The sequence below is a fragment of the Rana temporaria genome, chromosome 11 (genome assembly GCF_905171775.1).
Source record: "Rana temporaria chromosome 11, aRanTem1.1, whole genome shotgun sequence".
Taxonomy (NCBI): Eukaryota; Metazoa; Chordata; class Amphibia; order Anura; family Ranidae; genus Rana; species Rana temporaria.
In genome coordinates this window covers 144,236,532-144,263,564 of record NC_053499.1, presented here as the reverse complement: position 1 = coordinate 144,263,564, position 27,033 = coordinate 144,236,532, and the positions used below count along the sequence as shown (strand labels likewise).

At 47.3% G+C, this 27,033-nt stretch overlaps 1 protein-coding gene across 2 annotated transcripts; it reads right to left on the bottom strand.

Moving 5' to 3' along the window:
* Nucleotides 1–755: 755 nt before the first annotated feature.
* Nucleotides 756–27,033, bottom strand: LOC120917792 (pyrethroid hydrolase Ces2e-like). 2 transcript variants are annotated; one of them, XM_040329336.1, is made up of 13 exons: nt 26,915–27,033; nt 22,142–22,343; nt 20,734–20,872; nt 19,209–19,342; nt 18,738–18,903; nt 16,365–16,478; nt 15,099–15,194; nt 13,878–14,018; nt 12,881–12,955; nt 9,964–10,111; nt 4,414–4,566; nt 3,365–3,437; nt 756–1,149 (listed from the first exon to the last, which is right to left on the bottom strand). In XM_040329336.1, the coding sequence occupies exons 1-13, from the start codon at nt 26,973–26,975 to the stop codon at nt 963–965; spliced, it is 1,689 nt and encodes a 562-aa protein (XP_040185270.1). In that variant the 5' UTR covers nt 26,976–27,033; the 3' UTR covers nt 756–962. The 2 variants fall into 2 exon arrangements, with proteins under 2 accessions (XP_040185270.1, XP_040185272.1); XM_040329338.1 differs by having other exon boundaries at nt 22,142–22,340.

Here is a 27,033-nt window from a genome sequence, read left to right as displayed (position 1 = left end):
CCGCTCGGACATGTACGGTCGTCAGTACAGACCTACCGTACATGTCCGAGCGCCCGCCGTCCCTCGCATGCGTCGAATGACTTCGACGCATGCGTGGAAGCCTTTAAATGGCAGGCCCGCCCACGTCGCCGCGTCATCGCCGCGTCATCGTCGCGGCGACGACGCGGACACGCCCCGCGTAGTGTTTACGCGCGGACTTCTGTACGATGGTTAGTACAACCATCGTACAGAAGCCCTCTGGCAGGCATGTACGGTGAAAACGGTCCGACGGACCGGTTTCACCGTACATGTTTGCTCGTGAGTACCCGGCCTTAGAGACACAATATCTGTCTGTGTACTCTGCATACAGCCTGATTTCGCTAACACAGATTCGCCCCCCATACATTGTAAAAAAAAAGTAGTGTAGTGTGACAAAAGACAAGAGACAGTTTTTGACAAGTCCTTTATTAAAAACGTATGTTTTTGGGGTGAATGGGTACCCATTCACATGGGGGGCCGAATCTGACTTCCCAACCTGCTCCTTAGCAGGTCGGGAAAAAAACATGCAAAATGCAATTTACTGCAAAAATGCGGTAAAAAAAAACAATGCTGCATACTCAGTACGTGATTAAATCAGGTGCTGAAAGTTCTGAAAATAATCGAGGGTGTAATAAGATGTTTTCAGCTGAGAAATCGATATCAGCATTGATGCTGAAACCTGACATTTTCCGACCTCTAGAATTGGGAGCTTTAATTATTGGTCTACGAGACTTACAGAGTTGGGAGAGCATTTTATTGGACATTTGTAAAGTGCAAACACCATTACAGAGAAAAAAAATTAACATTTGTCAACCTGCCATCCTCCACCCAGAACTCAATTATCAGTCTTTAGTGTCATTAAAATTAAGGTGAAAGGTTTGGGAATGGTGATTTATGTTTTCCTAGGATGATGATACGGAAGGTTATACAGTGTGCTCTCATGCCTACTCCAATATCTTCTGTGTCTTCTCGGCAAGTGTCTTCAGGATCTTCTCGGGAAGAACTTTAGTCAATAAGTTGAATTTTTTCTCTTTCAGTCTCTGAAAAACTTTCTGCTGAATATCAATCTGCAGATAATTTTCATCTTCATCGTACTGTGGCCACTGAGTCATGTCGGATCCGTTTGGGTCACTGTGGAGACAAGGAGGAAATTATATTTTTACTAAGAATTTGAAACATAGAAGAGTGAGGGCAGAAAAAGACTAATGATACATCCAGTTTGCCACTTGCTGGTGACCCCTATATAGAGAAATCAGGACCTCCTTCCTATTACTGGTGATCCCTCTAGTGATAACTAAATATTCACAGTATATAGAGCAGGCATGTCCAAAGTCCGGCCCGCGGGCCAATCGCAGCCTGTGTTTCAGTTTTGGTTATTTGGACATATATATCTTTTGTGGCCTCTCGACGATCTCCCAGTGACGGGGCCACAAAGATGTATATGCCTTGGAGAACAGGGAGGAGGCGGAACGAGCGCCGTACACACACAGAGAATAATTTCCTGTTTACGGCCGGCCTCTGTAATAGGAAGTCCCATCTCCGGCACTGCCATCGGACGACTGTTCTGTCCATCAAAGGAGGCGGGACTTTCTATTAAAGAGGTCGCCGTGTAAACAGGAAATTTTCCTGTAGATAATCTTTGGCGCTCGTGAGTGCATTCCTGGCAATGGTGGGTGCATTCCTGGCAATGGTGGGTGCATTCCTGGCAATGGTGAGTGCATTCCTGGCAATGGTGGGGGCATTCCTGGTAACGGTGGGTGCATTACTGGCAATGGTGAGTGCAGTCCTGGCAATGGTGGGGGCATTCCTGGCAATGGTGGGTGCATTCCTGGCAATGGTGATTGCATTCCTGGCAATGGTGGGGGCATTCCTGGCAATGGTGGGGGCATTCCTGGCAATGGTGAGGCTACATTCATGGCAATGGTGATGCTACATTCATGGCAATGGTGAGGCTACATTCATGGCAATGGTGGATCTGCAGATGGGCACCTGTGAGGCTACAGATGGGCACTGACCCTTATTTTGCTTCACAGTTCTTTATTTAAAATAAAAAAAATCCTGAAACTTCCCTCTTAAAGTGAAGGTGTGTGTTATACGCCAATAAATACGGTATATACAAATAATACGCCCAAGCTCATCTCTTTCAAAGAATGTCAGGCAAAAGTTCACTTCATCAAATCTGGCCCTCTTTGAAAAAAGTTTGGACACCCCTGAATTATAGAGGAATCCAGTCCTCTTTTGTCCTACTGGTGATCCTTCTAGTGATAACTAAGAGCCAGATTCACGTAGAGCGGCGTATGTTTAAGCGGGCGTAGCGCAGCTCATATGCGCTACGCGGACGTAACATTGAGAGGCAAGCCGAGTATTCACAAAGCACTTGCTATTATATTTACGCCAGCGTAACGTAAATAGGCTGGCGTAAGCCCGCCTAATTCAAAGTAGGCAGGTAGTGGGCGTGTTGTATTAAAATGAATCGTGACCCCATGTAAATGCATGGGCGTGTGAACGGAGCATTCGCGCGCATGCTCAGAATCACGTCGAATTTACGCCCTAAGATACGACGGCTCAATGGCAACGACGTGAACGTAACCTACGCCCAGCCCCATTCACCTACGACAGAGGTCCTCAAACTACGGCCCTCCAGTTGTTCAGGAACTACAATTCCCATCATGCCTAGTAATGTCTGTGAATGTCAGAGTTTTACAATGCCTCATGGGATGTGTAGTTCTGCAACAGCTGGAGGGCCGTAGTTTGAAGATCCCTGACCTACGACTTACGTAAACGACGTAAAATCCGACGGCAGTTCCGACGTCCATACCCTAAATGACTTAGGCCAGCTTTTTGGTGGTTTATCTTTACGCCGGACGTACGCCTTACGTAAACGGCGTAGCTTACTGCGACGGGTGCAAGTACGTTCGTGAATCGGCGTATCTCGCTCATTTACATATTCAACGCGTAAATCAATGGAAGCGCCTCTAGCGGCCAGCGTAAATATGCACCCAAGATACGACGGCGTAGGAGACTTACGTCGGTCGTAGGAAGCCAAAATTCAGGCGTATCTTAGTACAAGAATACGGCGCATGGATACGACGGCGCATCCATGGACTTACGCGGCGTATCATTAGATACGCCGGCGTAAGTCTTTCTGAATCCGGCTATAAAGGTTTATATAGAAGAATCAGGACCTCTTTCCTCCTGCTGGTGATCCCTCTAGTGATAACTAAAGATCTATATAGAGGAATCAGAGTAGTGTAGGGTTGGGTCCTCTGTTGGAATTGTATTGTTGAGTTCACATTGGGCAGATATAACTTCTTGTCAAATGGGGAGAGGAGTCACCATGGCTTACCCTGTTCTAGCAAAGTTGGCCCAGTATTTCATCATGGTTTTGCTGAGTTTCTTCTCTTCCTCTGGATATGTATCTGGAAAAGAAAAGAAAACAGAACAATTTAATTTAATTTCAGCCAGATTAAGCTTGCTGTCCATGAGTCGTTCATATGCTTGTCAAATGTCATGGATTTGCCAGTACTGTCCCAGATCTTGGTCCTCTGTTCCACCAATGATATTACAAATACGACCAAAAATCCGAGGTCATATCTCAGAGGTATATTGCGTTTTAATTCAGTGTGGGGGGGGGGGGTAGACACTAGACACTGTGAATGCTGCCTTACCTTATGGAATAGGGCGAAGGAAGAGCCGGGGCCGCTCCAGCAAGCACACAGTGGGACATTCTCCTCCCGGCCGCACAGGAACAGGAAGTGTGTCTTGAGACACGATTGGCTAGGGAGTTCTTAGACTCCCTGGCCTATAGGGGCTTCCTGATTGGCTGGGAGGAGGATAAGTGTGGTAATAGTGAAAATTACTTCGCTATAGTCACACAAGTGGGTGAACTCAGGGCGCAGTGTAGTGAAGCCTATTAGAGCCTCTTTTTTAATCACATGCTTGAAAAAAAAAAAAAAAAACACCCCTTTCATTGGAATCCAGGGGGGGGGGGGGGCACTCAAGCGGAATTGATAAAACATTGCCAGAAGGGAGGAATATTAGGCACAAGAGACCAAAGTGTCTTCTGCAAAAAATGAAGATGATCACTGCGTAACCTGGAAGAATTGGGAATTTGGCGGCGGTGATTGTTGAAGGCTGGGAATGTGGTGTCTTGACCAGTCATCAACGGATGACAGCACAGAAGGAGGTAGGTGCATACTGTGCATTCTTGTAGATTATGGCAAAAGCTGCCCCCCCCCCCCAATCAACAAATTTATAAAAGTCTGCCAGATTGTCTCTCTATAGGATTGTCATACAGTTTTAGTTTGTTCCCCCCTCCAAACCAAACAAAATAAAGCCAAAGTCCGAAGGTCCTGATGGGGGACTACTGAAAAAAAAAATTCCAGCCCAACGTACGTGATTTATTGAGAGCGCTGTGTGTCACGAAGGGAACTCCGAACACAAGCAAAACCTCATCGCCGTGATCGGCCTTCACCCACTTTGGTCTACTGATCTGAAACAAGGACGGACGATGCCGAAATTCATAGAAGAAGACGGGGGATCCGGAATCTGCCAAGGAACAAGAAATATATTTTGTATAAATCTCAGCTATGGGCTCACAAGTTAAATATTATATACATACCTCCCAACCACCCCGGATTCTGCGGGGCTATTCCAAGGTTTCAACTAAATCCCGGCATCCCACAAGTCTGGAGCTGGAGTCCCAGGACTAATGTAGCTGGCAGGGGCATGCTAGTGCTGGGAATCCAAGGCACCTGCCTCACATCTCCTGCCCTGGGACCCAGATGCAGTGATCGCCCGCTCTATTACTGTGACAGGCAGTCGGTGGGGAGAGATGCCGGTTGCGTGTCTCAATAATACACTTCAGAGCTGAGGGAAGCTTCCTCTAGGATCCTCTTCTGCTCTGACACAACAGAAGGAGCCTATGAGAAGGGATGCCCCCCTGGAGTGAGCCACGGTTATCTGAGATCTAATGGTTGCACTGGTGGAAGGGGGATTGGGGTGGAAAGGACATTTTTTTGCCGGAAGGGAGAATTTAGGGGGGAATTGTGCAGGAAAGGGATGAAGATTTATGCTGGGGGTATTTTGTAACCTCTAAACACAACAAATTATTCACAGATATACACTGTTGCCATATGGTTTTTGGGTAATCTAAATTAAATAGAGATATATATGTATATATATATATATATATATATATATATATATATATATATATATAGAGCTGTGTATGAATATATATATATATATTGTAATTATGAATATGTTTCTCTTAGTAGTGGCTGAAGACATTTTATTCAGCATACAAAGTATATTGTTCATTTAGCATGCTAAGTCATGGCATTTAGCACATAGCAAAGCCTTTGTTAAGTTACTAGACAATACGGAGTCAGTGAGTTGAACCCCTTTCTGTGACTGACCCCATGCTGGGATGTTCAATCAAGATAGCCACACCCTGTTAACCCTGGGAAAATTATAGTCACCAGGATTTGCATGAAAGGGGGCTGACTTATGTAGTCAGGCCTCCAATCGTGATCCTAGCTAGGCCAACCAATGGGACGTCAGCATAGAGAGATATACTCCACAGCACAGATTTATGGAGCTCACTTTATGGACACCTGGCCTTAAAGTGGAGGTTCACCCTCAAAAAAAAATATGACATCACATGGAGTCGAGCCATCCTACCGAAAGAATGCCGGTGTTTTTTTTTTTTTTTCTCAGCACATACCTCGTTATCACGATTTTCACCCCCCGGCAATCCCGCGGGACTGGGCGTTCGCAAGCACTGCCTGTGATTGACAGGCTTCCGAACGGCGCATACTGAAAAAAAAACCCGAACGTCGGTGCGGCTCTATACGGCGCCTGCGCACCGACGTTCGGGTTCTGTCGGCAACCTGTGACGCGCAGTATGCGCCGTTCGGAAGCCTGTCAATCACAGGCAGTGCTTGGGAACGGCCAGTCCCGCGGGATTGCCGGGGGGTGAAAATCGTGATAACGAGGTATGTGCTGATAAAAAAAAAAAAACACCGGCATTCTGTCGGTAGGATGGCTCGACTCCATGTGATGTCAGAATGTTTTTTGAGGGTGAACCTCCACTTTAAGGATGGGTCTAAAAGGGTAACTATGATATAGGCATGTTATATTTACATTTAGCAACTGCACACGCTTGTAATCTAATGTTTTAGAGGAATATGCTCTAGATTCCTTCATGTAAATGTATGTATTTTAACCTATGGTCTTGTTTGAGACTATAGATAGGTTCTGTGTGTTAGATTAGACTTTGTATAAGCTCTAATAAATGTTTATTGTATTGAAGCTTTCAATTCTTGTCAAAAGAACTCTTACTTAACTCTTATCATAGCTTTGAGATATTAAATCTTAAAATATAGCTTTTATTTTGTAACAACACTGTTGTGAATGGAGCCTTAAAGGGGTTGTAAAGATATATATATATATATATATATATATATATATATATATATATATATATATATATATACACACACATATATATATATATATATATATATAATTTTTTTTTTAAATAACAAACATTTCATACTTACCTCCACTGTGCAGTTCGTTTTGCCCGAGTGGCCCCGATCCTGGTCTTCTGGGGTCCCTCGGCGGCTGTCTGGGCTCCACCCCTCAAGAGCTAACCCCCTTCTTGGGAAGCTCTCTCCCAAGGGGGTTAGCTTGCGGGCACGCTTCTGTGATACAGCCGGCGGCTATAGCCGCTGACTGTATGACTCGGCCCCGCCTCCCAGCGTGCCGCATCATTGATTGGATTGACAGCAGCGGGATGCAGTGGCTGCGCTGCTATCCATCTCCAATGACGAGCCGCCTCAAGCTGGGGTAAACCATCGCGGGAACGAGCCCACAGAGTTTCGTGGTTTAGGTAAGTAAAATGGGGGGGCTGGGGTTCCCGAGAGTGCAAGGTGTTTTTTCACCTTAAGGCATAGGATGCATTAAGGTGAAAAAACACAAAGCTTTACAACCCCTTTAAATTATTTATCACTATCTGTTATCTCTCCATCACTGCATTTATAAGATCCCTTCACTGAAACCCAAAATCCAATTTGAGGTATTCCCACCATCTCTGCATTGAGTTTCTCAGGCCCCATACACACGAGAGGATTTATCCGCAGACACGGTCCAGCGGACCGTATCCGCGGATAAATCCTCTCGAGGATTTCAGAGGATTTCTATGCGATGGAGTGTACACACCATCGCATTGAAATCCGCGCTGAAATCCTCTGCCGATGACGTGTCGCGCCGTCGCCGCTATTATGACGCGGCGACGGGCGCGACGCTGTCATATAAGGAATTCCACGCATGTGTCAAATCATTACGACGCGTGCGGGGAATCCCTTTAGACGGATGGATCCGGTAAGTCTGTACAGACGAGCGGATCCATCCGTTGGAATGGATTCCAGCAGATGGATTTGTTGTGCATGTCAGCAAATATCCATCTGCTGGAAATCCATCCCAGGGGAGATTTCTCTGCGGATAAATATCCGTTGGCGTGTACACACCATAGGATCTATCCGCAGAAACCCATTTGATGGGATTTATCTGCGGATAGATTCTATGGTGTGTATGGGGCCTAAGTCTACACACCTGCTGTGTCCATTATGAGGGGTTCCCACCATCCCTGCACTGAGTTCCTGGGTGTGTACACTTGCTGTGCCCATTATGAGGGGTTCCCACCACCCCTGTACTTTGTTCCTTGATCTACTGTGCCCATATTATGCCGCCTTAAGCTTCCAGCTGTCAGTCATAAACACTTTGCTTGGTGGTTGGTGAACTACATGGAAAGTTGTTTCCTAACTCTTCTGTTACATTCCACCACCATCCATAGTGGAATGGATACAGTGGGTGATGCCATGGCCACCTGCAGAATGTGAACAATTCTGACTATTTTAGGGACTGTTGCTGACACAGCTAATCCATCACAGGTCACTCGGGGCAGGACAGAAGACACTTTGAGAGCTCAGCTTTTTACCTGGTTCTGACCAACACACCTATGGAATACTGAAGGGGAGTGGCTACATACAGGTCCCAATATTTAGAATTTTTCCCATGTGCCTGACCAGGGCCGATCCTAGGCAGGGTGCACGGGGTGCTCCGCTCCCTCCTCCTTGTCTGTGTCCAGAGGCGGAGCGCATGTAGCGGGTGCAGCAGTTCTCCATCCCGCTCGCTCTCTCCGCTGGCAACTGACAAGAGCGCATACCTCCCGCTGCCCCCGGAATCTGGGCTGGGTACCACAGCGGAGCCTAATACCGGAACACGTTTCGGTACTAGACTCCACTTATTAATTCTGTCCGGTGCTCCTGTCTGCCCCACCCCCTCTGCGTGTGTCGGCTCTTCTCCCATAGGCGGTGTGATGAGAGGCTTCTGGGTTGGCCAGAGCTTCTGCCAATCATCCCGTACACTCCCAGAAATGCTCTCTGAGTGCCACCAAAATGCCACATATGGGGGACATCTGCTGGGGGGGCTCTGATGGGGGACACCTGCTGGGGGGGCTCTGATGGGGGACACCTGCTAGGGGGGGGGCTTTGATGGGAGACACCTGCTGGAGGGGGCTCTGATGGGGGACACCTGCTGGAGGGGGCTCTAATGGGGGACGCCTGCTGGAGGGGGCTCTGATGGGGGACACCTGCTGGGGGGGGCTTTGATGGGGGACACCTGCTGGAGGGGGCTCTGATGGGGGACATCTACTGAAGGGGGCTCTGATGGGGGACATCTACTGGAGGGGGCTCTGATGGGGGACACCTGCTGGAGGGGGCTCTGATGGGGGACACCTGCTGGGGGGCTCTGATGGGGGACACCTGCTGGAGGGGGCTTTGATGGGGGACACCTGCTGGAGGGGGCTCTGATGGGGGACACCTGCTGGAGGGGGCTCTGATGGGGGACGCCTGCTGGAGGGGGCTCTGATGGGGGACACCTGCTGGGGGGGGCTTTGATGGGGGACACCTGCTGGAGGGGGCTCTGATGGGGGACATCTACTGAAGGGGGCTCTGATGGGGGACATCTACTGGAGGGGGCTCTGATGGGGGACACCTGCTGGAGGGGGCTCTGATGGGGGACACCTGCTGGGGGGGCTCTGATGGGGGACACCTGCTGGAGGGGGCTTTGATGGGGGACACCTGCTGGAGGGGGCTCTGATGGGGGACACCTGCTGGAGGGGGCTTTGATGGGGGACACCTACTGGAGGGGGCTCAGATGGGGGACACCGGCTGGAGGGGGCTCTGATGGGGGACATCTACTGAAGGGGGCTCTGATGGGGGACACCTGCTGGAGGGGGCTCTGATGGGGGACACCTGCTGGAGGGGGCTTTGATGGGGGACACCTACTGGAGGGGGCTCTGATGGGGGACACCGGCTGGAGGGGGCTCTGATGGGGGACATCTACTGAAGGGGGCTCTGATGGGGGACACCTGCTGGCGGGGGCTTTGATGGGGGACACCTGCTGGACGGGGCTCTGATGGGGGACACCTGCTGGAGGGGGCTCTGATGGGGGACACCTGCTGGAGGGGGCTCTGATGGGGGACACCTGCTGGAGGGGGCTCTGATGGGGGACACCTGCTGGAGGGGGCTCTGATGGGGGACACCTGCTGGAGGGGGCTCTGATGGGGGACACTAATGAAGACTTTTTAGGGGAGCATCTCTGTGTTTGAGTCGTAGCCATAGAAACATGTGTAAAGGGGAGGAGTTGGTAAGATGACCACGCCCATGTGGGGACGCCATAAATATTTCTGCACCCAGGCGTCTGTGACCCTAGGATCGGCCCTGTGCCTGACTGTTAGAGGAATGGGAACAGGGTGGCTGATTTTCTGAAACATCGCTGGATTGATATCACATATACAGATTAAAACAGTGCTCAGGTGAGTTCTTCAATAACAATTGAAATGAGGGCCATGAAGGGGGATCTGGAGCCTCACACCTCTGTGAAGTTTTGCTATCTTTAGTGCTGGCATGACAAACATGACATCGCCCTGCAGGTCTAGAAAGTGATCTCGGTTTTCCAGGGGGTCCTCCGTGTTCCCAAAGTATTCGTCCAGCAATGTGTAATCCAGACCGGAGATCTCACCCTGCACACACAGCAAACACCAAATCATATTCAGATTTACGACTCCCACCCTCCCTGGATCCCGACTACATGGCTAATGCTCATCCTCCACATTACAATCTGACCCAACAATGAGGGGGATTTACTAAAACTAGTGCACACACAATCTGGTGGAGCTGTGCAGAGTAACCAATCAGCTTTTAACTTCAGCTTGATCAGTTAAAGCGGGAGTTCACCCATTTATTTATTTTTTTACCTTTTCCCCTTAGATGGATGCTCATTTTGTCTAGGGGAATCGGCTAGTTGTTTTAAAATATGATCCGTACTTACCCGTTTTCGAGATGCATCTTCTCCGTCGCTTCCGGGGTATGGGTCTTCGGGAGCGGGCGTTCCTTCTTGATTGACAGTCTTCCGAGAGGCTTCCGACGGTCGCATCCATCGCGTCACTCGTAGCCGAAAGAAGCCGAACGTCGGTGCGGCTCTATACTGCGCCTGCGCACCGACGTTCGGCTTCTTTCGGAAAATCGTGACGCGATGGATGCGACCGTCGGAAGCCTCTCGGAAGACTGTCAATCAAAATAGGAACGCCCAGTCCCGCAGCCCATACCCGGAAGCGGCGGAGAAGATGCATCTCGTAAACGGTAAGTACGGATCATATTTTAAAACAACTAGCGGATTCCCCTAGAGAAAACGAGCAGGAATCTAGGGGGAAATAGTGTCCTGTGCGGGTGAACCTCCGCTTTAAGCGTTGACAATAAAACCTGGAAGCTGATTGGTTACTATGCACAGCTGCACCAGATTTGTTGTATCTCCCCCCAATCTCTGTACAATCTTTTTCGATCTGTGAAGGTTCTTATTTATCCAGATCATAGTGTAGCTAGAAGTAGCTTCTTCAAAACACTTCTTCCATTTTGACTGTATTTTCAAGATTCATTCCGGATTATCCAAGAAGGGTCTAATGGACTTTCCATAGAGGTTTATTATTCACTTTGGACTTTTATGTTTTGGTTTTGTTCACATTCAATTTTGCACTGACTATTTTACCTTATCAGGTTCATACTTTATTCACTTGCTCACTTAGCGCCACACTTTTGTCTTTTATTTCCATTTTGCACTTTATATCTAGTGACGTGTTGGCTGTTTATTTTGTTCTCTATGCACATTTTTTTTTTTTTTTTTACCTTTTACTACATTATTGTTGTATACTTGCATCATTATGGTCCTGGATCAAGACACACTACATTCCACCCACACACTTTTGGGGTGGGCGCGCTCAAATCATGGCCACTTTGTGGGTTGGTCCTGCCCAGTCCCCCTCTAAATAGGCAGTGACTACCCTACATTAGGGTGACCAGACATCCCTGGTTTCCGGGGACAGTCACCGGATTGAGGACACTGTCCCCAGATCAAGTCTGTCCCCGGTTTTGTCCCTGGATTGTATTTGAACAGGGGCTGGGGCAATTTCAAAGACAGTCAGTGCAGAAGTAAAAAAAAATATTCTGAATTACACACCCTTGTTCCTCCACTCCTACTAGCTTAGGGGGGTGCATTTTTTCCCATTATCTGTGTCCCTTTCTGATGATCATGTGCTGGTTCGGGTGCATGCCCATTCAGCTCTGCTCGCATTTTCTTCTGCCTTGGCTCAAGTCCATGCCAGCCTCCTGCCTGCTTATCTCCTTGCCTTCCCCGGCGGAGTGATCTTCCTTTGCTCCCCACCCAGTAGTAGCCGTGGCCTAGAGAATAAGACTTGACAGGCTTGTTTGGCGGATGGCGGCGGTGACCAGGGGCAGAGAGTCGCTAATTGCCGTCATTACTAGTAAAAAAAAAAAATATGTCCCCGGATTTCATTTAAAAAATCTGGTCACCTTACCCTACATACCCACTTTATGGTTTGGTCCTGCCAAGATCTTCTAAATATGTTGGAATTGCCCACTCACGCCCCATAATTACAATTAAAGCATTTTATTTTACTGTGCTTGTGCGGTAACTCAAATAAGGTCAATGCTGTGATCCCAGGATATGACCCGGAACACAACATAGGTGGAAAAAATGGCCAAGATGCAAGATTGTCCTGGGACATCTGACACATATATTGTTGCTAGATCCAAAAGAGATTGTACATTCAGATTGTAACATGTGTGGTGAGCATTTTCAAAACTATGATAATGTATCTTTGGGGCATTTTATGGGCTTAGTATAAGGGGCTAGGGAGATTTAAAACTTAAAACATCTTTCCATGGAAACTAGGGGTGGAGTCTGGTGGGCTTGTTATACCCTTTATAGCAGGGGTGTCAAACTCAATTTTATCGTGGGCCGCATCAGCATTATGATTGCCTTTAAAAGGGCCGGTTGTATCTGTAAGATTAGATGTCCAGCGCATCCCCTCCCCTTAGATTAGATGTCAAGAGCCCCCCCACCATCAGAAGTTGAGTCCCCCACTCTCCCTTACATCACAGTGCACCCCCCTTTCCTTATGTGGGAAGAAGCTGGATGCATTTCTTAAAAGCAGAAAGTAAGGGTCTGGAGTAGGACCAGAGGAAGGCTGGAGCTCTGCTGCAGCTGCAGGAGAGGTGCGAGGGCCACATGAAATGGCATGGAGGGCCAGATTCGGCCCGCGGGCCTTGTGTTTGACACCTGTGCTTTATAGACTACAATGGGGAGATTTTCTGTCAATAGTCCCTAGCCCTGCTCATCTTTACATTTGGGAGGTACAAGAAAGCGTCTATGTTTGCCTGGGGGGGGGGGGGGTCAGTTAACATCCAACAGACTTCCAAAGTCTCAGAGGCCTTACCAGAATCGGAGAACGTCCCATCTCTGTTTGGATCGATTCCTTCGGCAATCCGTCCACATAAGTTGCACCCAGACTCTTTTAATAAACACATAGATTACCAAAGATCCTCTTCACCTCATGAATACAGTATGTTATCAAAAAATACTGGAGGAACATTTGCATTCATCAGCCAATAAGCTGCGTATGGGACGTACTTGGACATTCCAACATGACAATGATCCAAATCACAAGGCCAAGTCCACCTGTCATTGGCTACAGCAGAATAAAGTTAAGCTTCTGGAGGGGCCATCTCAGTCTCCTGACCTCAATATCATTGAGCCACTCTGGGGAGATCTCAAACCTTCAGTTCATGCAAGACAGCCCAAGAATTTACAGGAACTGGAGGCTTTTTTGCCAAGAGGATTGGGCAGCTTTACCATCTGAGAAGATAAAGAGCCTCATCCACAAATACCACAAAAGGCTTCAAGCTGTCATTGATGTTAAAGGGGGCAATACACAGTATTAAGAACTGGGGTATGTAAACTTTTGATCAGGGTCATTTGTGTAGTTTCTATTGCCATTATGATTTAAAAAGAGTAAACACAATTGATAATAAATGGCTTCAGCCAAACACTAACCATGAGGGAACGAAAAGTTTTTGTGTTATTATTCATATTCTCTGAAAAATGGCCAAGCAACCGTAAATTCTGACAGGGTATGTAAACTTATGAGCAGAACTGTATGTAACTATGTAACATAAGTCAAAATGATTGTCTTAATATATGCTACTTTGATACAACAGTATCAGACTTCAGATACATTTTAGCCAAAGTTGCATGAAAGTTGCATTTAAGTTGCAAGCAAGTCACACTGGAAGTCGCATTACTTTCAAGTCGCAGCAGTGTGAACCAAGTCTTAGAGGTCACACAGTAAATGGAGGGTGGAGGCAGGAACTGGCTAAGAGGAGATTTAGAAGCAGGTTGTTCTGTGCGGGCTTATTTTGGGTAATTGTTCCTACCTTTAGGGCAAGCCATCCAAATTCCTGCTCCGTTACGCCAATGATCAATGGCACTTTGTTGTTTTCTTTGGCAGCCAATATCTCCTCTGGGGGTTTAGGCAGGAAAACTCCATCCACACAGACTGGTAACGGCAAGAAATTCTGCAAGGGTGCAACAAATGTGAACATGGAGAACCTGTCATGTAAAAAATTAACCTGAGCCAGGGCTGATCCTAGGCAGGTGCGTGGGGTACCGTGCACCCAGGCGCCACAGAGGTGGGGGCACTGAGACACCAGACTGCTCCCCTCCCTCCCTCCTCTTCTCCTTGTCCATGTCCAGAGGCGGCTCTCTCCGCCGGTCACCGCCGCCACCACTGTGTTTCCTGCCCAAGCCCGTCCCCCCTCCCTCCTCCAGTCAGAGGAGTGTCTGTCTCTGTGTGGAGAGAGACCAGCCATGCAGTGACGTCGCTGGGGGGGCGGTCCGTACCTAACCTGTTTCCTTTGTCCGTGGTAGGGGAGCATCTCTGTGTTTGAGTCGTTGCCATAGAAAGAATTGTAAAGGGGAGGAGTTGGTAAGATGACCACGCCCATGTGGGGGGGGCGCCAGAAATATTTCTGCACCCAGGCGGCTGTGACCCGAGGATCGGCCCTAACCTGAGCAGGACATGGTGCTCTCTAATGTGTGCACAGGACAAGCTTGGAAGTTTGCACCCCCCAACCCTCAATTACCCAGCAGATCATAAATTCAGTTATACTATACAGTGGAACCTTGAATTACAAGCATAATCCGTTCCAGGAGAATGCTCGTAATCCAAAGCACTCGCATATCAAAGCGAGTTTCCCCATAGAAGTCAATGAAAACGAAAATAATTTGTTCCGCATTGACTTCTATGGCATCCAATACAGCATGTGGCCAGAGGTGGGGGGCGCCGGAGAGCCTTGAAAATGTTCGGAAAGGCTCGGGGACAGCTCGGCTGAACTCGGAAAGGCTAGAGCACGGAGTATTTGCAGGTTTTTCTGAATGGTTCAGCTCGGCTGTGCTCGGCTCCGGCGCCCCCGCACCTCTGGTCAAATGTGGTATTGCACACCGCTGTGGCTTGAATCCTGCTCGTTTTGCGAGACAACACTCGCAAACCGAGTCAGGATTTAAAAAAAAAAAAAATGCTTGTATTGTGAAACGCGCGTTAACCGCGTTACTCGCAATCCAAGGTTTCACAGTGAAGGGAGGAGAACATAGCATACTTTGTTCGACATAATAGATGAGATCTCTTGTTCAGACTTCATCCGTAGACAGCTCATCAGAGAGGACGGCTCACATCCCGACATATTAGCCACCATCTGCAAATGAAACGTAGAGATTAGGAGGAATCATTACATTTCTGTCCTCCATGTTTTATTATTACTGATGCTATTTGTGCCCTGCAAAACCTTCACAGGTACTCAGTATCTTCTGAGCAGGACCAGACCAGCCATGAGGTCAGGGATTAGGGTGGTATATATTGTACTGAATGGGTATTCCACCTAGAAGTGATATTTAGTTTAAGGTGGAGCCTGGTGGAATAAGTCCCATCTAAACCTGGGATCAATTCAAACCTAGCTCATCCACTTTGACTGGACCCTTTTCAAGCCTCAATGCATGAAAAACATACCTGCATTATTTGTAACTATTCAGGTGTCTGTGTCCGTGTCCTGTTGAGCGCCGGCCATCTCAATAACAGTGGTGGGTGTGTTTTGGAAGTGCCTGATTAGAGCCAAAGGCACTAATAGGCTTCCCAATTACAGCCTGTGGGCTCTAATCAGCTTCCAAATGGTTAACCAGAGGGCGCACGGGCTGTGTGTTTAACAGTGCTGTGTTAGGGAATCGCTTCCCTAACACTGACCCGCCTCTCAGCCAATCAGGTGCACTGGGTCTGCTTACCGGTCACCTGATTGGCTGAAGTGACATTGAGGGCAGGAGAAGACATTGAGGGTACGGAGAGAGCGTGGAGAGGACGGCACTAACCCGAGGAAGGTAAGTGCCGGGCTGGGGGGGAAACTGGCTGCATTTGGGGGCACAAACTGGTGGTAATTGGGGGCACAAAGTGGCTGCATTTGGGGGCACAAAGTGGCTGCAACTGGGGATACAAACTGGCTGCAATTGGGGGGACAAACTGGCTGCATTTGAGGGGGCAAACTGGCTGCATTTGAGGGGGCAAACTGGCTGCACTTGAGGGGGCAAACTGGCTGCACTTGAGGGGGCAAACTGTCTGCACTTGAGGGAGCAAACTGGCTGCACTTGAAGGGGCAAACTGGCGGCGTTTTATGGGCACATTGGTTGCGTTTCATGGGCACAGTGGCGGCAATTGATGTTTTTTTTTTCAGTTTGTTTGCGTCCCCCCAACAATTTTGAGCACCAGCTGCCACTTCAACACAGGCATACTAAAATGGGCAGAGGATTTTGGGTGTGCTGATGGGCAGTTGTGTTTCTCTGCATTGTTTAAGTTCAATACAAAGTGGGAAATGACTTACATTTCTGTAAAACATGAACTCCTTTGGTGAGCTGGCGATGAATCCTCGCATTATGGCCACTCCACTCTGTGCGATTGCGCGATGAAACAAACCCTGGGCCAACGGGGAGAGGACCTGAAATCACATGGAAAGATGTCCATTTAACTCTTCACATTGTGGCTGTTTTCTACCACATTCACACATGCATACGCTGGACAGGCAGAGTGGGCATAGGCTCTGCATGTCCCTACTAAATGCAACAAGTTACAATAAAGGTGACATTGACACGGGAATGAGAGAGTTAACTGGAGAACAGTTTAGAGGTTCAAGTGTACCTGGTGTACATCACACAGCAAAGGTTCCCCATGTGTGCCTAGGGTAGCCTAGAAGAACCCACCCCAGGATAGGCCTCTCATGTGACCCACACTTGGTGCCCATCGAGGAGGAGAACACGGAGAGAGTGTCTCCTGCCTGCCATACAAAGTATTGATGTTGGATGAGAAGATATGGCTCACCATTGGTGTTCCAATTCATCCCAAATGTGTTCAGTAGGGTTCAGTAGGGTTCAGGTGATGCAGAACATTCAAGTTCCTCCACACCAGACTGGTCACACCATGTTTTTTTTATTCTGGAATTCTTGCAATTTAAGCCCAGGTTCACACTGGGTACGATTTGGTACGATTTGAGATGCGATTTCACATGTCAAATCGCATCTCAAATCGGCGGCATTTGCCGGCAATTGTCGGCAATGGCACTGTCCTAATCAGTGCGACGCCGCATCTGCGGCGCTGCACCGATTTCAAAAAGTAGTTCCTGTACTACTTTTTGCGATTTCGGGCCGCGATTTACATTGAACCCTGCACAGATGTCTCTTAGGCTAGGTTCACACTGCTGCGAATTCAAAATTGCGGTAAAATCGCGATTTTACGGCTGCGATTTTGCCGCGATTTAAGAGACATCTGTGCAGGGTTCAATGTAAATCGCGGCCCAAAATCGCAAAAAGTAGTACAGGAACTACTTTTTGAAATCGGTGCAGCGCTGCAGATGCGGCGTCGCACCGATTAGGACGGTGCCATTGCCGCCGATTTGAGATGCGATTTGACATGTGAAATCGCATCTCAAATTGTACCAAATCGTACCCAGTGTGAACCTGGGCTCTATGTAATTTTCTCAATTAGCCAGCGGGCCATACACGGAGAGAGTTTTGTCCGGTTCATCAGGAAATTCACTAAGTGGGTGGCCCTGTCGCCCTTTGCCAACGTCCCTCAAGTAAAAATGGTAAGGAACCGAGTGGAAATTGTCATCCAATCAGGTACAGGCATTGTTCGGGTATTTTGGACACTGGCAGTAATATAATAAATATATTCCAATATATTTTTATTGATTTTCTTAACTTCAAACAATCATCAAAACAAAAATACATACACAATATCATGTCTGCAGTCTCTGACCATCTCCTATATCATGTCTGCAGTCTCTGACCATCTCCTATATCATGTCTGCAGTCTCTGATCATCTCCTGTACTTTGTCTGCAGTCTCTGACTTTCTCCTGTACTATGTCTGCAGTCTCTGATCGTCTCCTGTACTATGTCTGCAGTCTCTGATCGTCTCCTGTATCATGTCTGCAGTCTCTGACCATCTCCTATATCATGTCTGCAGTCTCTGACCATCTCCTATATCATGTCTGCAGTCTCTCATCATCTCCTGTAGTATGTCTGCAGTCTCTAATCATCTCCTATATCATGTCTGCAGTCTCTAATCATCTCCTATATCATGTCTGCAGTCTCTGACCATCTCCTATATCATGTCTGCAGTCTCTGATCATCTCCTGTATCATGTCTGCAGTCTCTGACTTTCTCCTGTACTATGTCTGCAGTCTCTGATCGTCTCCTGTACTATGTCTGCAGTCTCTGATCGTCTCCTGTACCATGTCTGCAGTCCCTGCCCGTCTCCTGTATAATGTCTGCAGTCTCTGACCATTTCCTGTATAATGTCTGCAGTCCCTGCCCGTCTCCTGTATTATGTCTGCAGTCTTTGACCGTCTCCTGTATCATGTCTGTAGTATGTCTGGGGGTCTTTCTAACACACTCTTTAACAGAAGCCCTCTCTGTGTCCATCAGAGAGGCCCCCCCTCCAGGTCCCAATAAAGTACTCTGCTTCTCTTCCTGTATTTTGTTTATTGTTAAGAGACCATGTAAGGATCCCAGGGTAATGAAGACTTTGTGGGGGAGCATTTCTGCGGTTGAGTCGTTGCCATAGAAACATTTGCAAAGGGGAGGAGTTAGTAAAATGACCACGCCCATGTGGGGGCGCCAGAAATATTTCTGCACCCAGGTGCCTGTGACCCTAGGATCGGCCCTGGATGAATTCCAGCAATGCTCAGAAGAACTTACCAGTGCAGAGACGCTGATTCCACCCGCTGACTCCCCGAATATAGTGACAGATTCGGGGTCACCCCCAAAATTCTTAATGTTCTGCTGAACCCACCGCAGAGCCGCCACCTGGTCCAAAAGTCCATAGTTTCCAGAGGCTGTCTGAGCATCTGTGTCATCTGTGCCGCTGAGATATTGACAAAAAGATTAAAATCATATCATAATGTGTATCAACATTATAGCCTCCTTTTCAATTAGCTCCGTTACAATGTAACACGTGGAAGAAGGAGGAGAGACCATAGCTCAGGACTAGGAGCTGATAAGAGAGTGGCATACAGTTCAGCCAATAGGGTGCCAGGAGGAGAATAATCCTTTGCTCTTGGGTTACATGCTGTTGGTTCGCTCTGTGTTTCACTCCCCTACAATGTAGATCAGTACAATGCACTCTATACAAGTAAATAAGTGATTGATGTCCCGTATACTGTGACCTACCTGAGGAATCCCAGAATTCCCAGTCTGTACTGGATCGACACCTGCACCACGTTTTCATAAGCGCTGATTGCGGAGCCATCATGCGTAGCGGCGGTCCCCATTACCAGCCCCCCGCCATGTATGAACATCATGACCTGTGATAAAGAGAGGTTACAGTCTGTATTAAATAAATTTACCATCCTGGGAAAGTATCAGGCTGTGGGAATCTGACCCTGGGTTACGTCTTAGTTCTTAGCATTGAGGAAGGAATGAAAGGGATTGAATTCAAGTAATTGTAATATAAGCCGATCTGTAGATTTTTCATCTATTAGTGAGCTTTTTATATTGTATTTATATAATCCATACACTAAAAAAACGATACACAATAAGAACATTATTTACACTGCTTAAAGGGGTTGTAAAGGTACAGTTGTTCCCCCTAAATAGCTTCCTTTACCTTAGTGCAGTCCTCCTTCACTTACCTCATCCTTCCATTTTGCTTTTAAATGTCCTTATTTCTTCTGAGAAATCCTCACTTCCTGTTCTTCTTTCTGTAACTCCACACAGTAATGCGAGGCTTTCTCCCTGGTGTGGAGTGTCGTGCTCGCCCCTGTAGACGTCCTATTGGATCGAAACGCGTCGGGCCATGCATTTTGCTCCTCATATTGCTTTTAATACTCATGAATTGTGATCACCTTTTTTTATATTTTATTATGTGTATTGTTTTTTTTTTCATTAAAACCTCTCTATGACCTACACCATTGGAGCCCCCATTTTTTGCCACTAGTTACTAACATCCATGCATATTCACCCTGCTGCCAGACATCCCTACGTCACACTTGTAGACAATGAAAAGTATTTTTCTTTGTTTTGTTATTTTATTTGGGGTATTAAACTTGGTTGGGGAAATGATATGGGATGCCCATAAAACAAATTGGTATTTGCAATGTTAGAGCGGATCCGGCTTTACATTGACAAATGGTTCACTCATTACCTTCCTTTGCAAATGTTATAGCGGTTATGCTTATTTTCTTTGTATTATCTTGAATAGAGCAGAAATGGTGGACTCTAATCTTGACAGCGTTACATCAAACCATTCTCCTCCTCTGCACTCTCCCTGCAGACTTTTACCTCCAGGACACTTCTCCTCCTGCACATCACTTTCCTGTCACATTAGACATCCTGTCCCACCATCTTGATGAAGATGGATGGACATCGCGGGACACTTTTTTCCCTTTTTTCTTGTCAAAAACTGTGTATTGTGGTTTTTACTTTTTGACACTTTTTTTGGTGAATGGGTAGGGGTACAATGTACCCAATACCTATTCACATAGGGGGGCTTCCAGATTCCGATAAGCCCCACATGCAGACCCCAACAACCACAGCCCAGGGTTGTCGGGAAGAAGCCATTGTCCCATCAACATGGAGACACCCTGCAAATTTGGTTGTTAAGCGAACGGCGGAACAGGCAAATGTTCTAATGCTTGGGCCGAACCATTCGCCCTTCCCTATTTAGGAGCACACAGTGAACACCAGTGAAACTTACAGGTAGCTTGGCGTTGTCTCCTCGGTCAGATGGAGTGAAGACATTCAGGTACAGACAGTCCTCGGATGTGGAAGGAAGGGTCACCTCTATATTCATTAATTTCAGAAAATGTTGTAATTGTTCTGCATTCTGGGGGCACCTGAAAAGAGATGTACAACAGGAAGAGGTGAAAAGGGTCTGACTGAACCTGGACTCATTAGCTTTGGGGGGATGTCCCTTACTCTATATAGCTGCAGCTACCAGTAATTCTCAACTGAGTGCTAACAGATGAAGTATTTCTGCATAATGGGCAAAACCAGGTGTATGGACCCGGGAACTCAGTGTAGAAATGGTGAGGACTCCTCAAAATGGGACCTGAGAACTCTGTTTAGGGATAACAGAGGCCCCTCATAATGGGCACATCAGGTGTATAGATCTGGGAACCCATTGCAGGGATAAAGGGAACCTGTAAAAATGGTCATAGCAGGTGTATAGCCCCAGGAACTCAGCACAGAGGTAGTGGGAACCCCTCATAATGGGCACAGCAGGTATACAGATCCAGGAACTCAACACAGAGATGATGAAAGCCCCTCATAACGGGCATAGCATGTGTACAGACCCAAGAACTCAGTATAGGATTGGTGGGAACCCCTAATTTATGGGCACAGCAGGTGTACAGACTCAGGAACTCAGCACAGGAATAACGAGAATCCCTTATAATGGGCACAGCAGGTAGACAGACCCAGGAACTCAGCACAGATAGTAGGAACTTTTTAATGGGTTCTAAGGTGCAGAGATCTCACCAGTAGAGTCCACAGAGATAGAAGAGTCTGTAAGGCCTTGTACACACGGGCAAACATGTACGATGAAAACGGTCCGCCGTACCGTTTTCAGCGTACATGCCCGCCCGAAGATTTCTGTATGATGGCTGTACACACCATCATACAGAAATCCACTCGTACACGATCCGCGGCGACGAGGCCGCGCCATCGCCGCGACGATGACGCGGCGACGTGCGCGGCCCTGGCAGTTCAATGCTTCCACGCATGCGTCGAAGTCATTCGACGCATGCGAGGGATGGCGGCCGCTCGGACATGTACGGTAAGTCTGTACAGACGACCGAACATGTCCGACGGACAGGATTCCAGCGGGCATGTTTCTAAGCAAGTTTAGAAACCTAGCCCGCTCGAAAACAGTCTGGCGGGCAAATGTACGCTGGAATCCTGTCCGCTCGGCTGTACAGACGACCGAACATGTCTGCTGAAACTGGTCCGCGGACCAGTTTCAGCAAACATGTTCGGTCGTGTGTACGGGACCTTAGAGTTTTATCTATCCGGCATCCTCCAAATACTGAAATATCAGTTCTGTTTTCTGAAATCAAGAGATTCTATTGAGTGAATGAGATGACAGCTCACATCCTGGGACTCACATGGGTGGGTTTTCTGTGGCTTCTTTCACTGACTCCCAGGGTTCGGGCGGTTCTGGAGCTTCAAACCGTAGCGGTCCTACCGGTGGTTTTGCAAATGGGATTCCATAGAAAGAGTCCACGGTTCTATCCGTTTCTTTTACTATTCGCGTCGTCCCTTGGAGTTTTCCATACCTTGTGTCCACCACGGGTCTACCGCCATCTGCTGGGCATGAGAACATAACACATTGACTATAGTCTATATAGCAGCCCTTCTCAACCTTTTTACTCTTGAGGAACCCTTGAAAAAATATCTAAAGCCCCATACACACGATCGGAATTTCCGATGGAAAAAGTCAGACGGACTTTTTCATCGGATATTCCGACCGTGTGTATGCCCCATCGAAGTAATTATATCGGAAATTCCAATGAATTCCATCGGAGTTTAGATAGAGACCATGTTCTCTTTTGGTTGGACAAATGTCCGATCGTGTGTATGGGGCTTAATTCTCTGGAAACTCCAGCTAAAGTCAATGCATTGCAGGTCAATGGGAAAAATGTCCCTAAGGCTGATTTCACACTGAGGAGCTTTGCAGGCTCTGTTGCGCTAAAAATAGTGCCTGCAATGCGCCCTGAAAGAGCCGCTCATTTCTATCCAGTGTGAAAGCCTGAGGGCTTTCACACTGGAGCGTTGCGCTGGCGGGACGCTAAAAATAGTTCTGCCAGCCGCATCTTTAAGGCGCGGTAGGAGCGGTAAAAATACCGCTCCTATGTTGCCCCTGCCCATTGAAATCAATGGGGTAGCGCCTCTGAACTGCCCGCAAAATGGTATTTAAGCGGGTGGGTTTAACCCTTTTTTGCCCGCTAGCGCCTGCAAATCGCGGCAAACGCGATGGTAAAACGCTGCACACCAAGCGCCTCAGTGTGGTGTTCAGAATACCAAAAAATTATTGGTGTCATGCAAATCACCCTTAGGGCTCTTTCACACGGGCGGCCCGTTCAGGTCCGCCTGCAAGTTTTTTAGGCGGACCTGAACGGGCGCTCCGTGCTCCTCTATGAAGCCGCGGATGTCAGCGGTGACATGCCCGCTGACATCCGACCCGCTCCCATCCGCCAAAGTGTGACGGAGGAAAAAAATACTAGCGGATCGGATTGGGTGAACACGGACATACGGTCTGTGTTCATCCGATCCCCCCCATAGGGGAGGGCGGAGAAAAGACAGGGCGGTCCCTGCACAGTGTGCGGGGACCGCTCTGTCATCCGCCGGCTTAGCGGGGATCAACGGAGCAATCCCCGCTGAGCAAGCGGAGGTTCACGGGGCGGATCATCACTGATCCGCCCCGTGTTAAAGGGGCCTTAAACTGGTGTTGGCTCTGGAAGTATGCACTATCGAATAGGAGTCAGCCTCAGCTCAAGGAACCTCTAGCATCTTGTGGAAGAGCCCTGGTTGAGAATAGCTGGTCTATAGTATTGACAAAGTACTATTGATTTATTGATCTTAATGTAAATATTCTTATCGATATTTGTAGATAATCCCAATAAATAAACTCTTATATAACCTTTACGATAATAACATCATTTCAAATGTCATTTTAAATTCCTTTAAATCTGCCATGAAAGTCCTTATTCAGGAACGCTGGAGGACGCGGGCCACATCAAAAGGCTCCGCGGGCCACATGTGGACCCCGGGCCACTGGTTGGGCACCCCTGTACTAGAGGAAGCGCCAATCCTGCAGATTTCAAATGAAAAAAGGATTTAGTTCTGTTTAAACATACCCTCTCCCCATCCACTCATGTATGGTACCATCTGTAGGGTCGATATTATTGGAATGCTTATACGGTAGATCTATAATTTAGAGGTCAATATTTAGGGGGGTAGGTACAGTGCATTCCGGAAAGTATTCACAGCGCTTCACTTTTTCCTCATTTTGTTATGTTACAGCCTTATCCCAAAATGGATTAAATTCATTATTGTCTTCAAAATTCTACAAACAATCCCCCACCAACGTGAAAGAAGTTTGTTTGAAATCTTTGCAAATTTATTAAAAAGAAAAAGAAAAAAATCGCATGTACAGAAGTATTCACAGCCTTTGCGCAATACTTTGTTGACGCTCCTTTGGCACCAATTACAGCCTCAAGTCTTTTTGAGTATGAAGCTACAAGCTCGGCACACCTATTTTTGGGCAGTTTCTCCCATTCTTCTTTGCAGGACCTCTCAAGCTTCATCAGGTTGGATGGGGAGCGTCGGTGCACAGCCATTTTCAGATCTCTCCAGAGATGTTCAGTCGGGTTCAGGTCTGGGCTCTGGCTGGGACACTCAGAGTTGTCCTGTAGCCACTCCTTTATTATCTTGGCTGTGTGTTTAGGAACGTTGTCCTGTTGGAAGATGAACCTTTGCCCCAGTCTGAGGTCCAGAGCGCTCTGGAGCAGGTTGTCATTAAGGATGTCTCTGTACATTGCTGTATTCATCTTTCCCTCCATCCTGACTAGTCCCCCAGTTCCTGCCATTGAAAAACATCCCCACAGCTCGATGCTGCCACCACCATGCTTCACTGTAGGGATAGTCATGGCCGGTGATAAGCAATGCCTGGTTTCCTCCAGACATGACGCTTGCCATTCAGGCCAAACAGTTCAATCTTTGTTTTATCAGACCAGAGAATTTTGTTTCTCATGGTCAGAGAGTCCTTCAGGTGCCTTTTGGCAAACTTCAGGAGGGCTGTCATGTGCCTTTCCGTCTGGCCACTCCCCCATACAGGACTGATTGGTGGAGTACTGCAGAGATGTTTTTTTCTTCTGGAAGGTTCTCCTCTCGCCACAGAGAAACACTGGATCTCTGTCAGAGTGACCATCGGGTTCTTGATCACCTCCCTGACTAAGGCCCTTCTCCCCTAGTCGCTCAGTTTGGCCGGGCGGCCCGCTCTAGGAAGGGTCCTGGTGGTTCCAAACTTCTTCCATTTACAGATGATGGAGGCCATTGTGCTCATTGGGACCTTCAATGCTGCAGAAATGTTTCTGTACCCTTCCCCCGATCTCTGCCTCCATACAGTCCTGTCTCGGAGGTCTACAGACAATTCCTTGGACTTCATGGCTTGGTTTGTGCTCTGACATGCACTGGTAACTGTGGGACCTTTATATAGACAGGTGTGTGCCTTTCCAAATCATGTCCTATCAACTGAATTTACCACAGGTGGACTCCAATCAAGTTGTAGAAACATCTCAAGGATGATCAGTGGAAACAGGATGTACCTGAGATCCATTTTGAGTGTCATGGCAAAGGGTGGGAATAATTATGTACATGGGATATTTTCAGGTTTTATTTTTAATAAATGTGCAAAGATTTCAAACAAACTTATTTTACATTGTCATGATGGGGTATTGTTTGTCGAATTTTGAGGGAAATAATTAATTTAATCAATTTTGGAATAAGGCTGTAACATAACAAAATGTGGAAAAAGTGAAGCACTGTGAATACTTTCCGGATGCATGGTGATACAGTTTGGAGAAGGGGTTTCTGCACTGAGTGTGATTTGAACAGGAGTGGTATTCTGCCTGGCTTACCAGTGCCCATCAATGCTGACCACTAAACTCACCTGCCTGACACCCTGACCCTTACACTGACCTACCTGACATACATACACTGACCTACCTGACACACTGACCATTACAATGACCTACCTGACACACTGACCATTACACTGACCTACCTGACATACATACACTGACCTGCCTGACACACTGACCATTACACTGACCTACCTGACACACTGACCATTACACTGACCTACCTGACATACATACACTGACCTACCTGACACACTGACCATTACACTGAACTACCTGACATACTGACCATTACACTGACCCACCTGACATACATACACTGACCTACCTGACATACATACACTGACCTACCTGACATACTGACCATTACACTGACCTACCTGACATACATACACTGACCTACCTGACATACTGACCTACCTGACATACTGACCATTACACTGACCTACCTGACATACATACACTGACCTACCTGACATACTGACCATTACACTGACCTACCTGACATACATACACTGACCTGCCTGACATACTGACCATTACACTGACCTACCTGACATACATACACTGACCTGCCTGACACACTGACCAATCAACTGACCTACCTGACATACATACACTGACCTACCTGACACACTGACCATTACACTGACCTACCTGACATACATACACTGACCTACCTGACATACTGAATATTACACTGACCTACCTGACATACATACACTGACCTACCTGACATACTGAATATTACACTGACCTACCTGACATACATACACTGACCTACCTGACACACTGACCATTACACTGACCTACCTGACATACTGACCATTACACTGACCTACCTGACATACTGAACATTACACTGACCTACCTGACATACTGAACATTACACTGACCTACCTGACATACATATACTGACCTACCTGACATACTGACCATTACACTGGCCTACCTGACATACATACACTGACGGTAGTGGCATACATTTTAGTGTGTGTGTGTGATTTCATTGAAATTAATTGAACTAAAGATTTAAGTGTTTGCATTCTGAGACTTTGGAATTATTTCACTATAATATTTCACCGTTACTTTATATTGTATATTATTTTGCACAAATTCATGATAAAAAAATATAGAAGACACTGTTTGGTGAATTAACCAAACATATCACTTTTTGATTGGAATGACCCTGCTGTATAAAACAAAGACAAGAAGTGAATGATGATAGAATCTTACCTGTCCCTAAAGATGCCTGGATGGAGCAGCACAGAAGAAGGGTCAGGATCAGAGCTCCCATGGTTGTGTGAGTAACGGGAGAAAGAGGCGTATTATGTACATGCAATACCTGCCAGAGG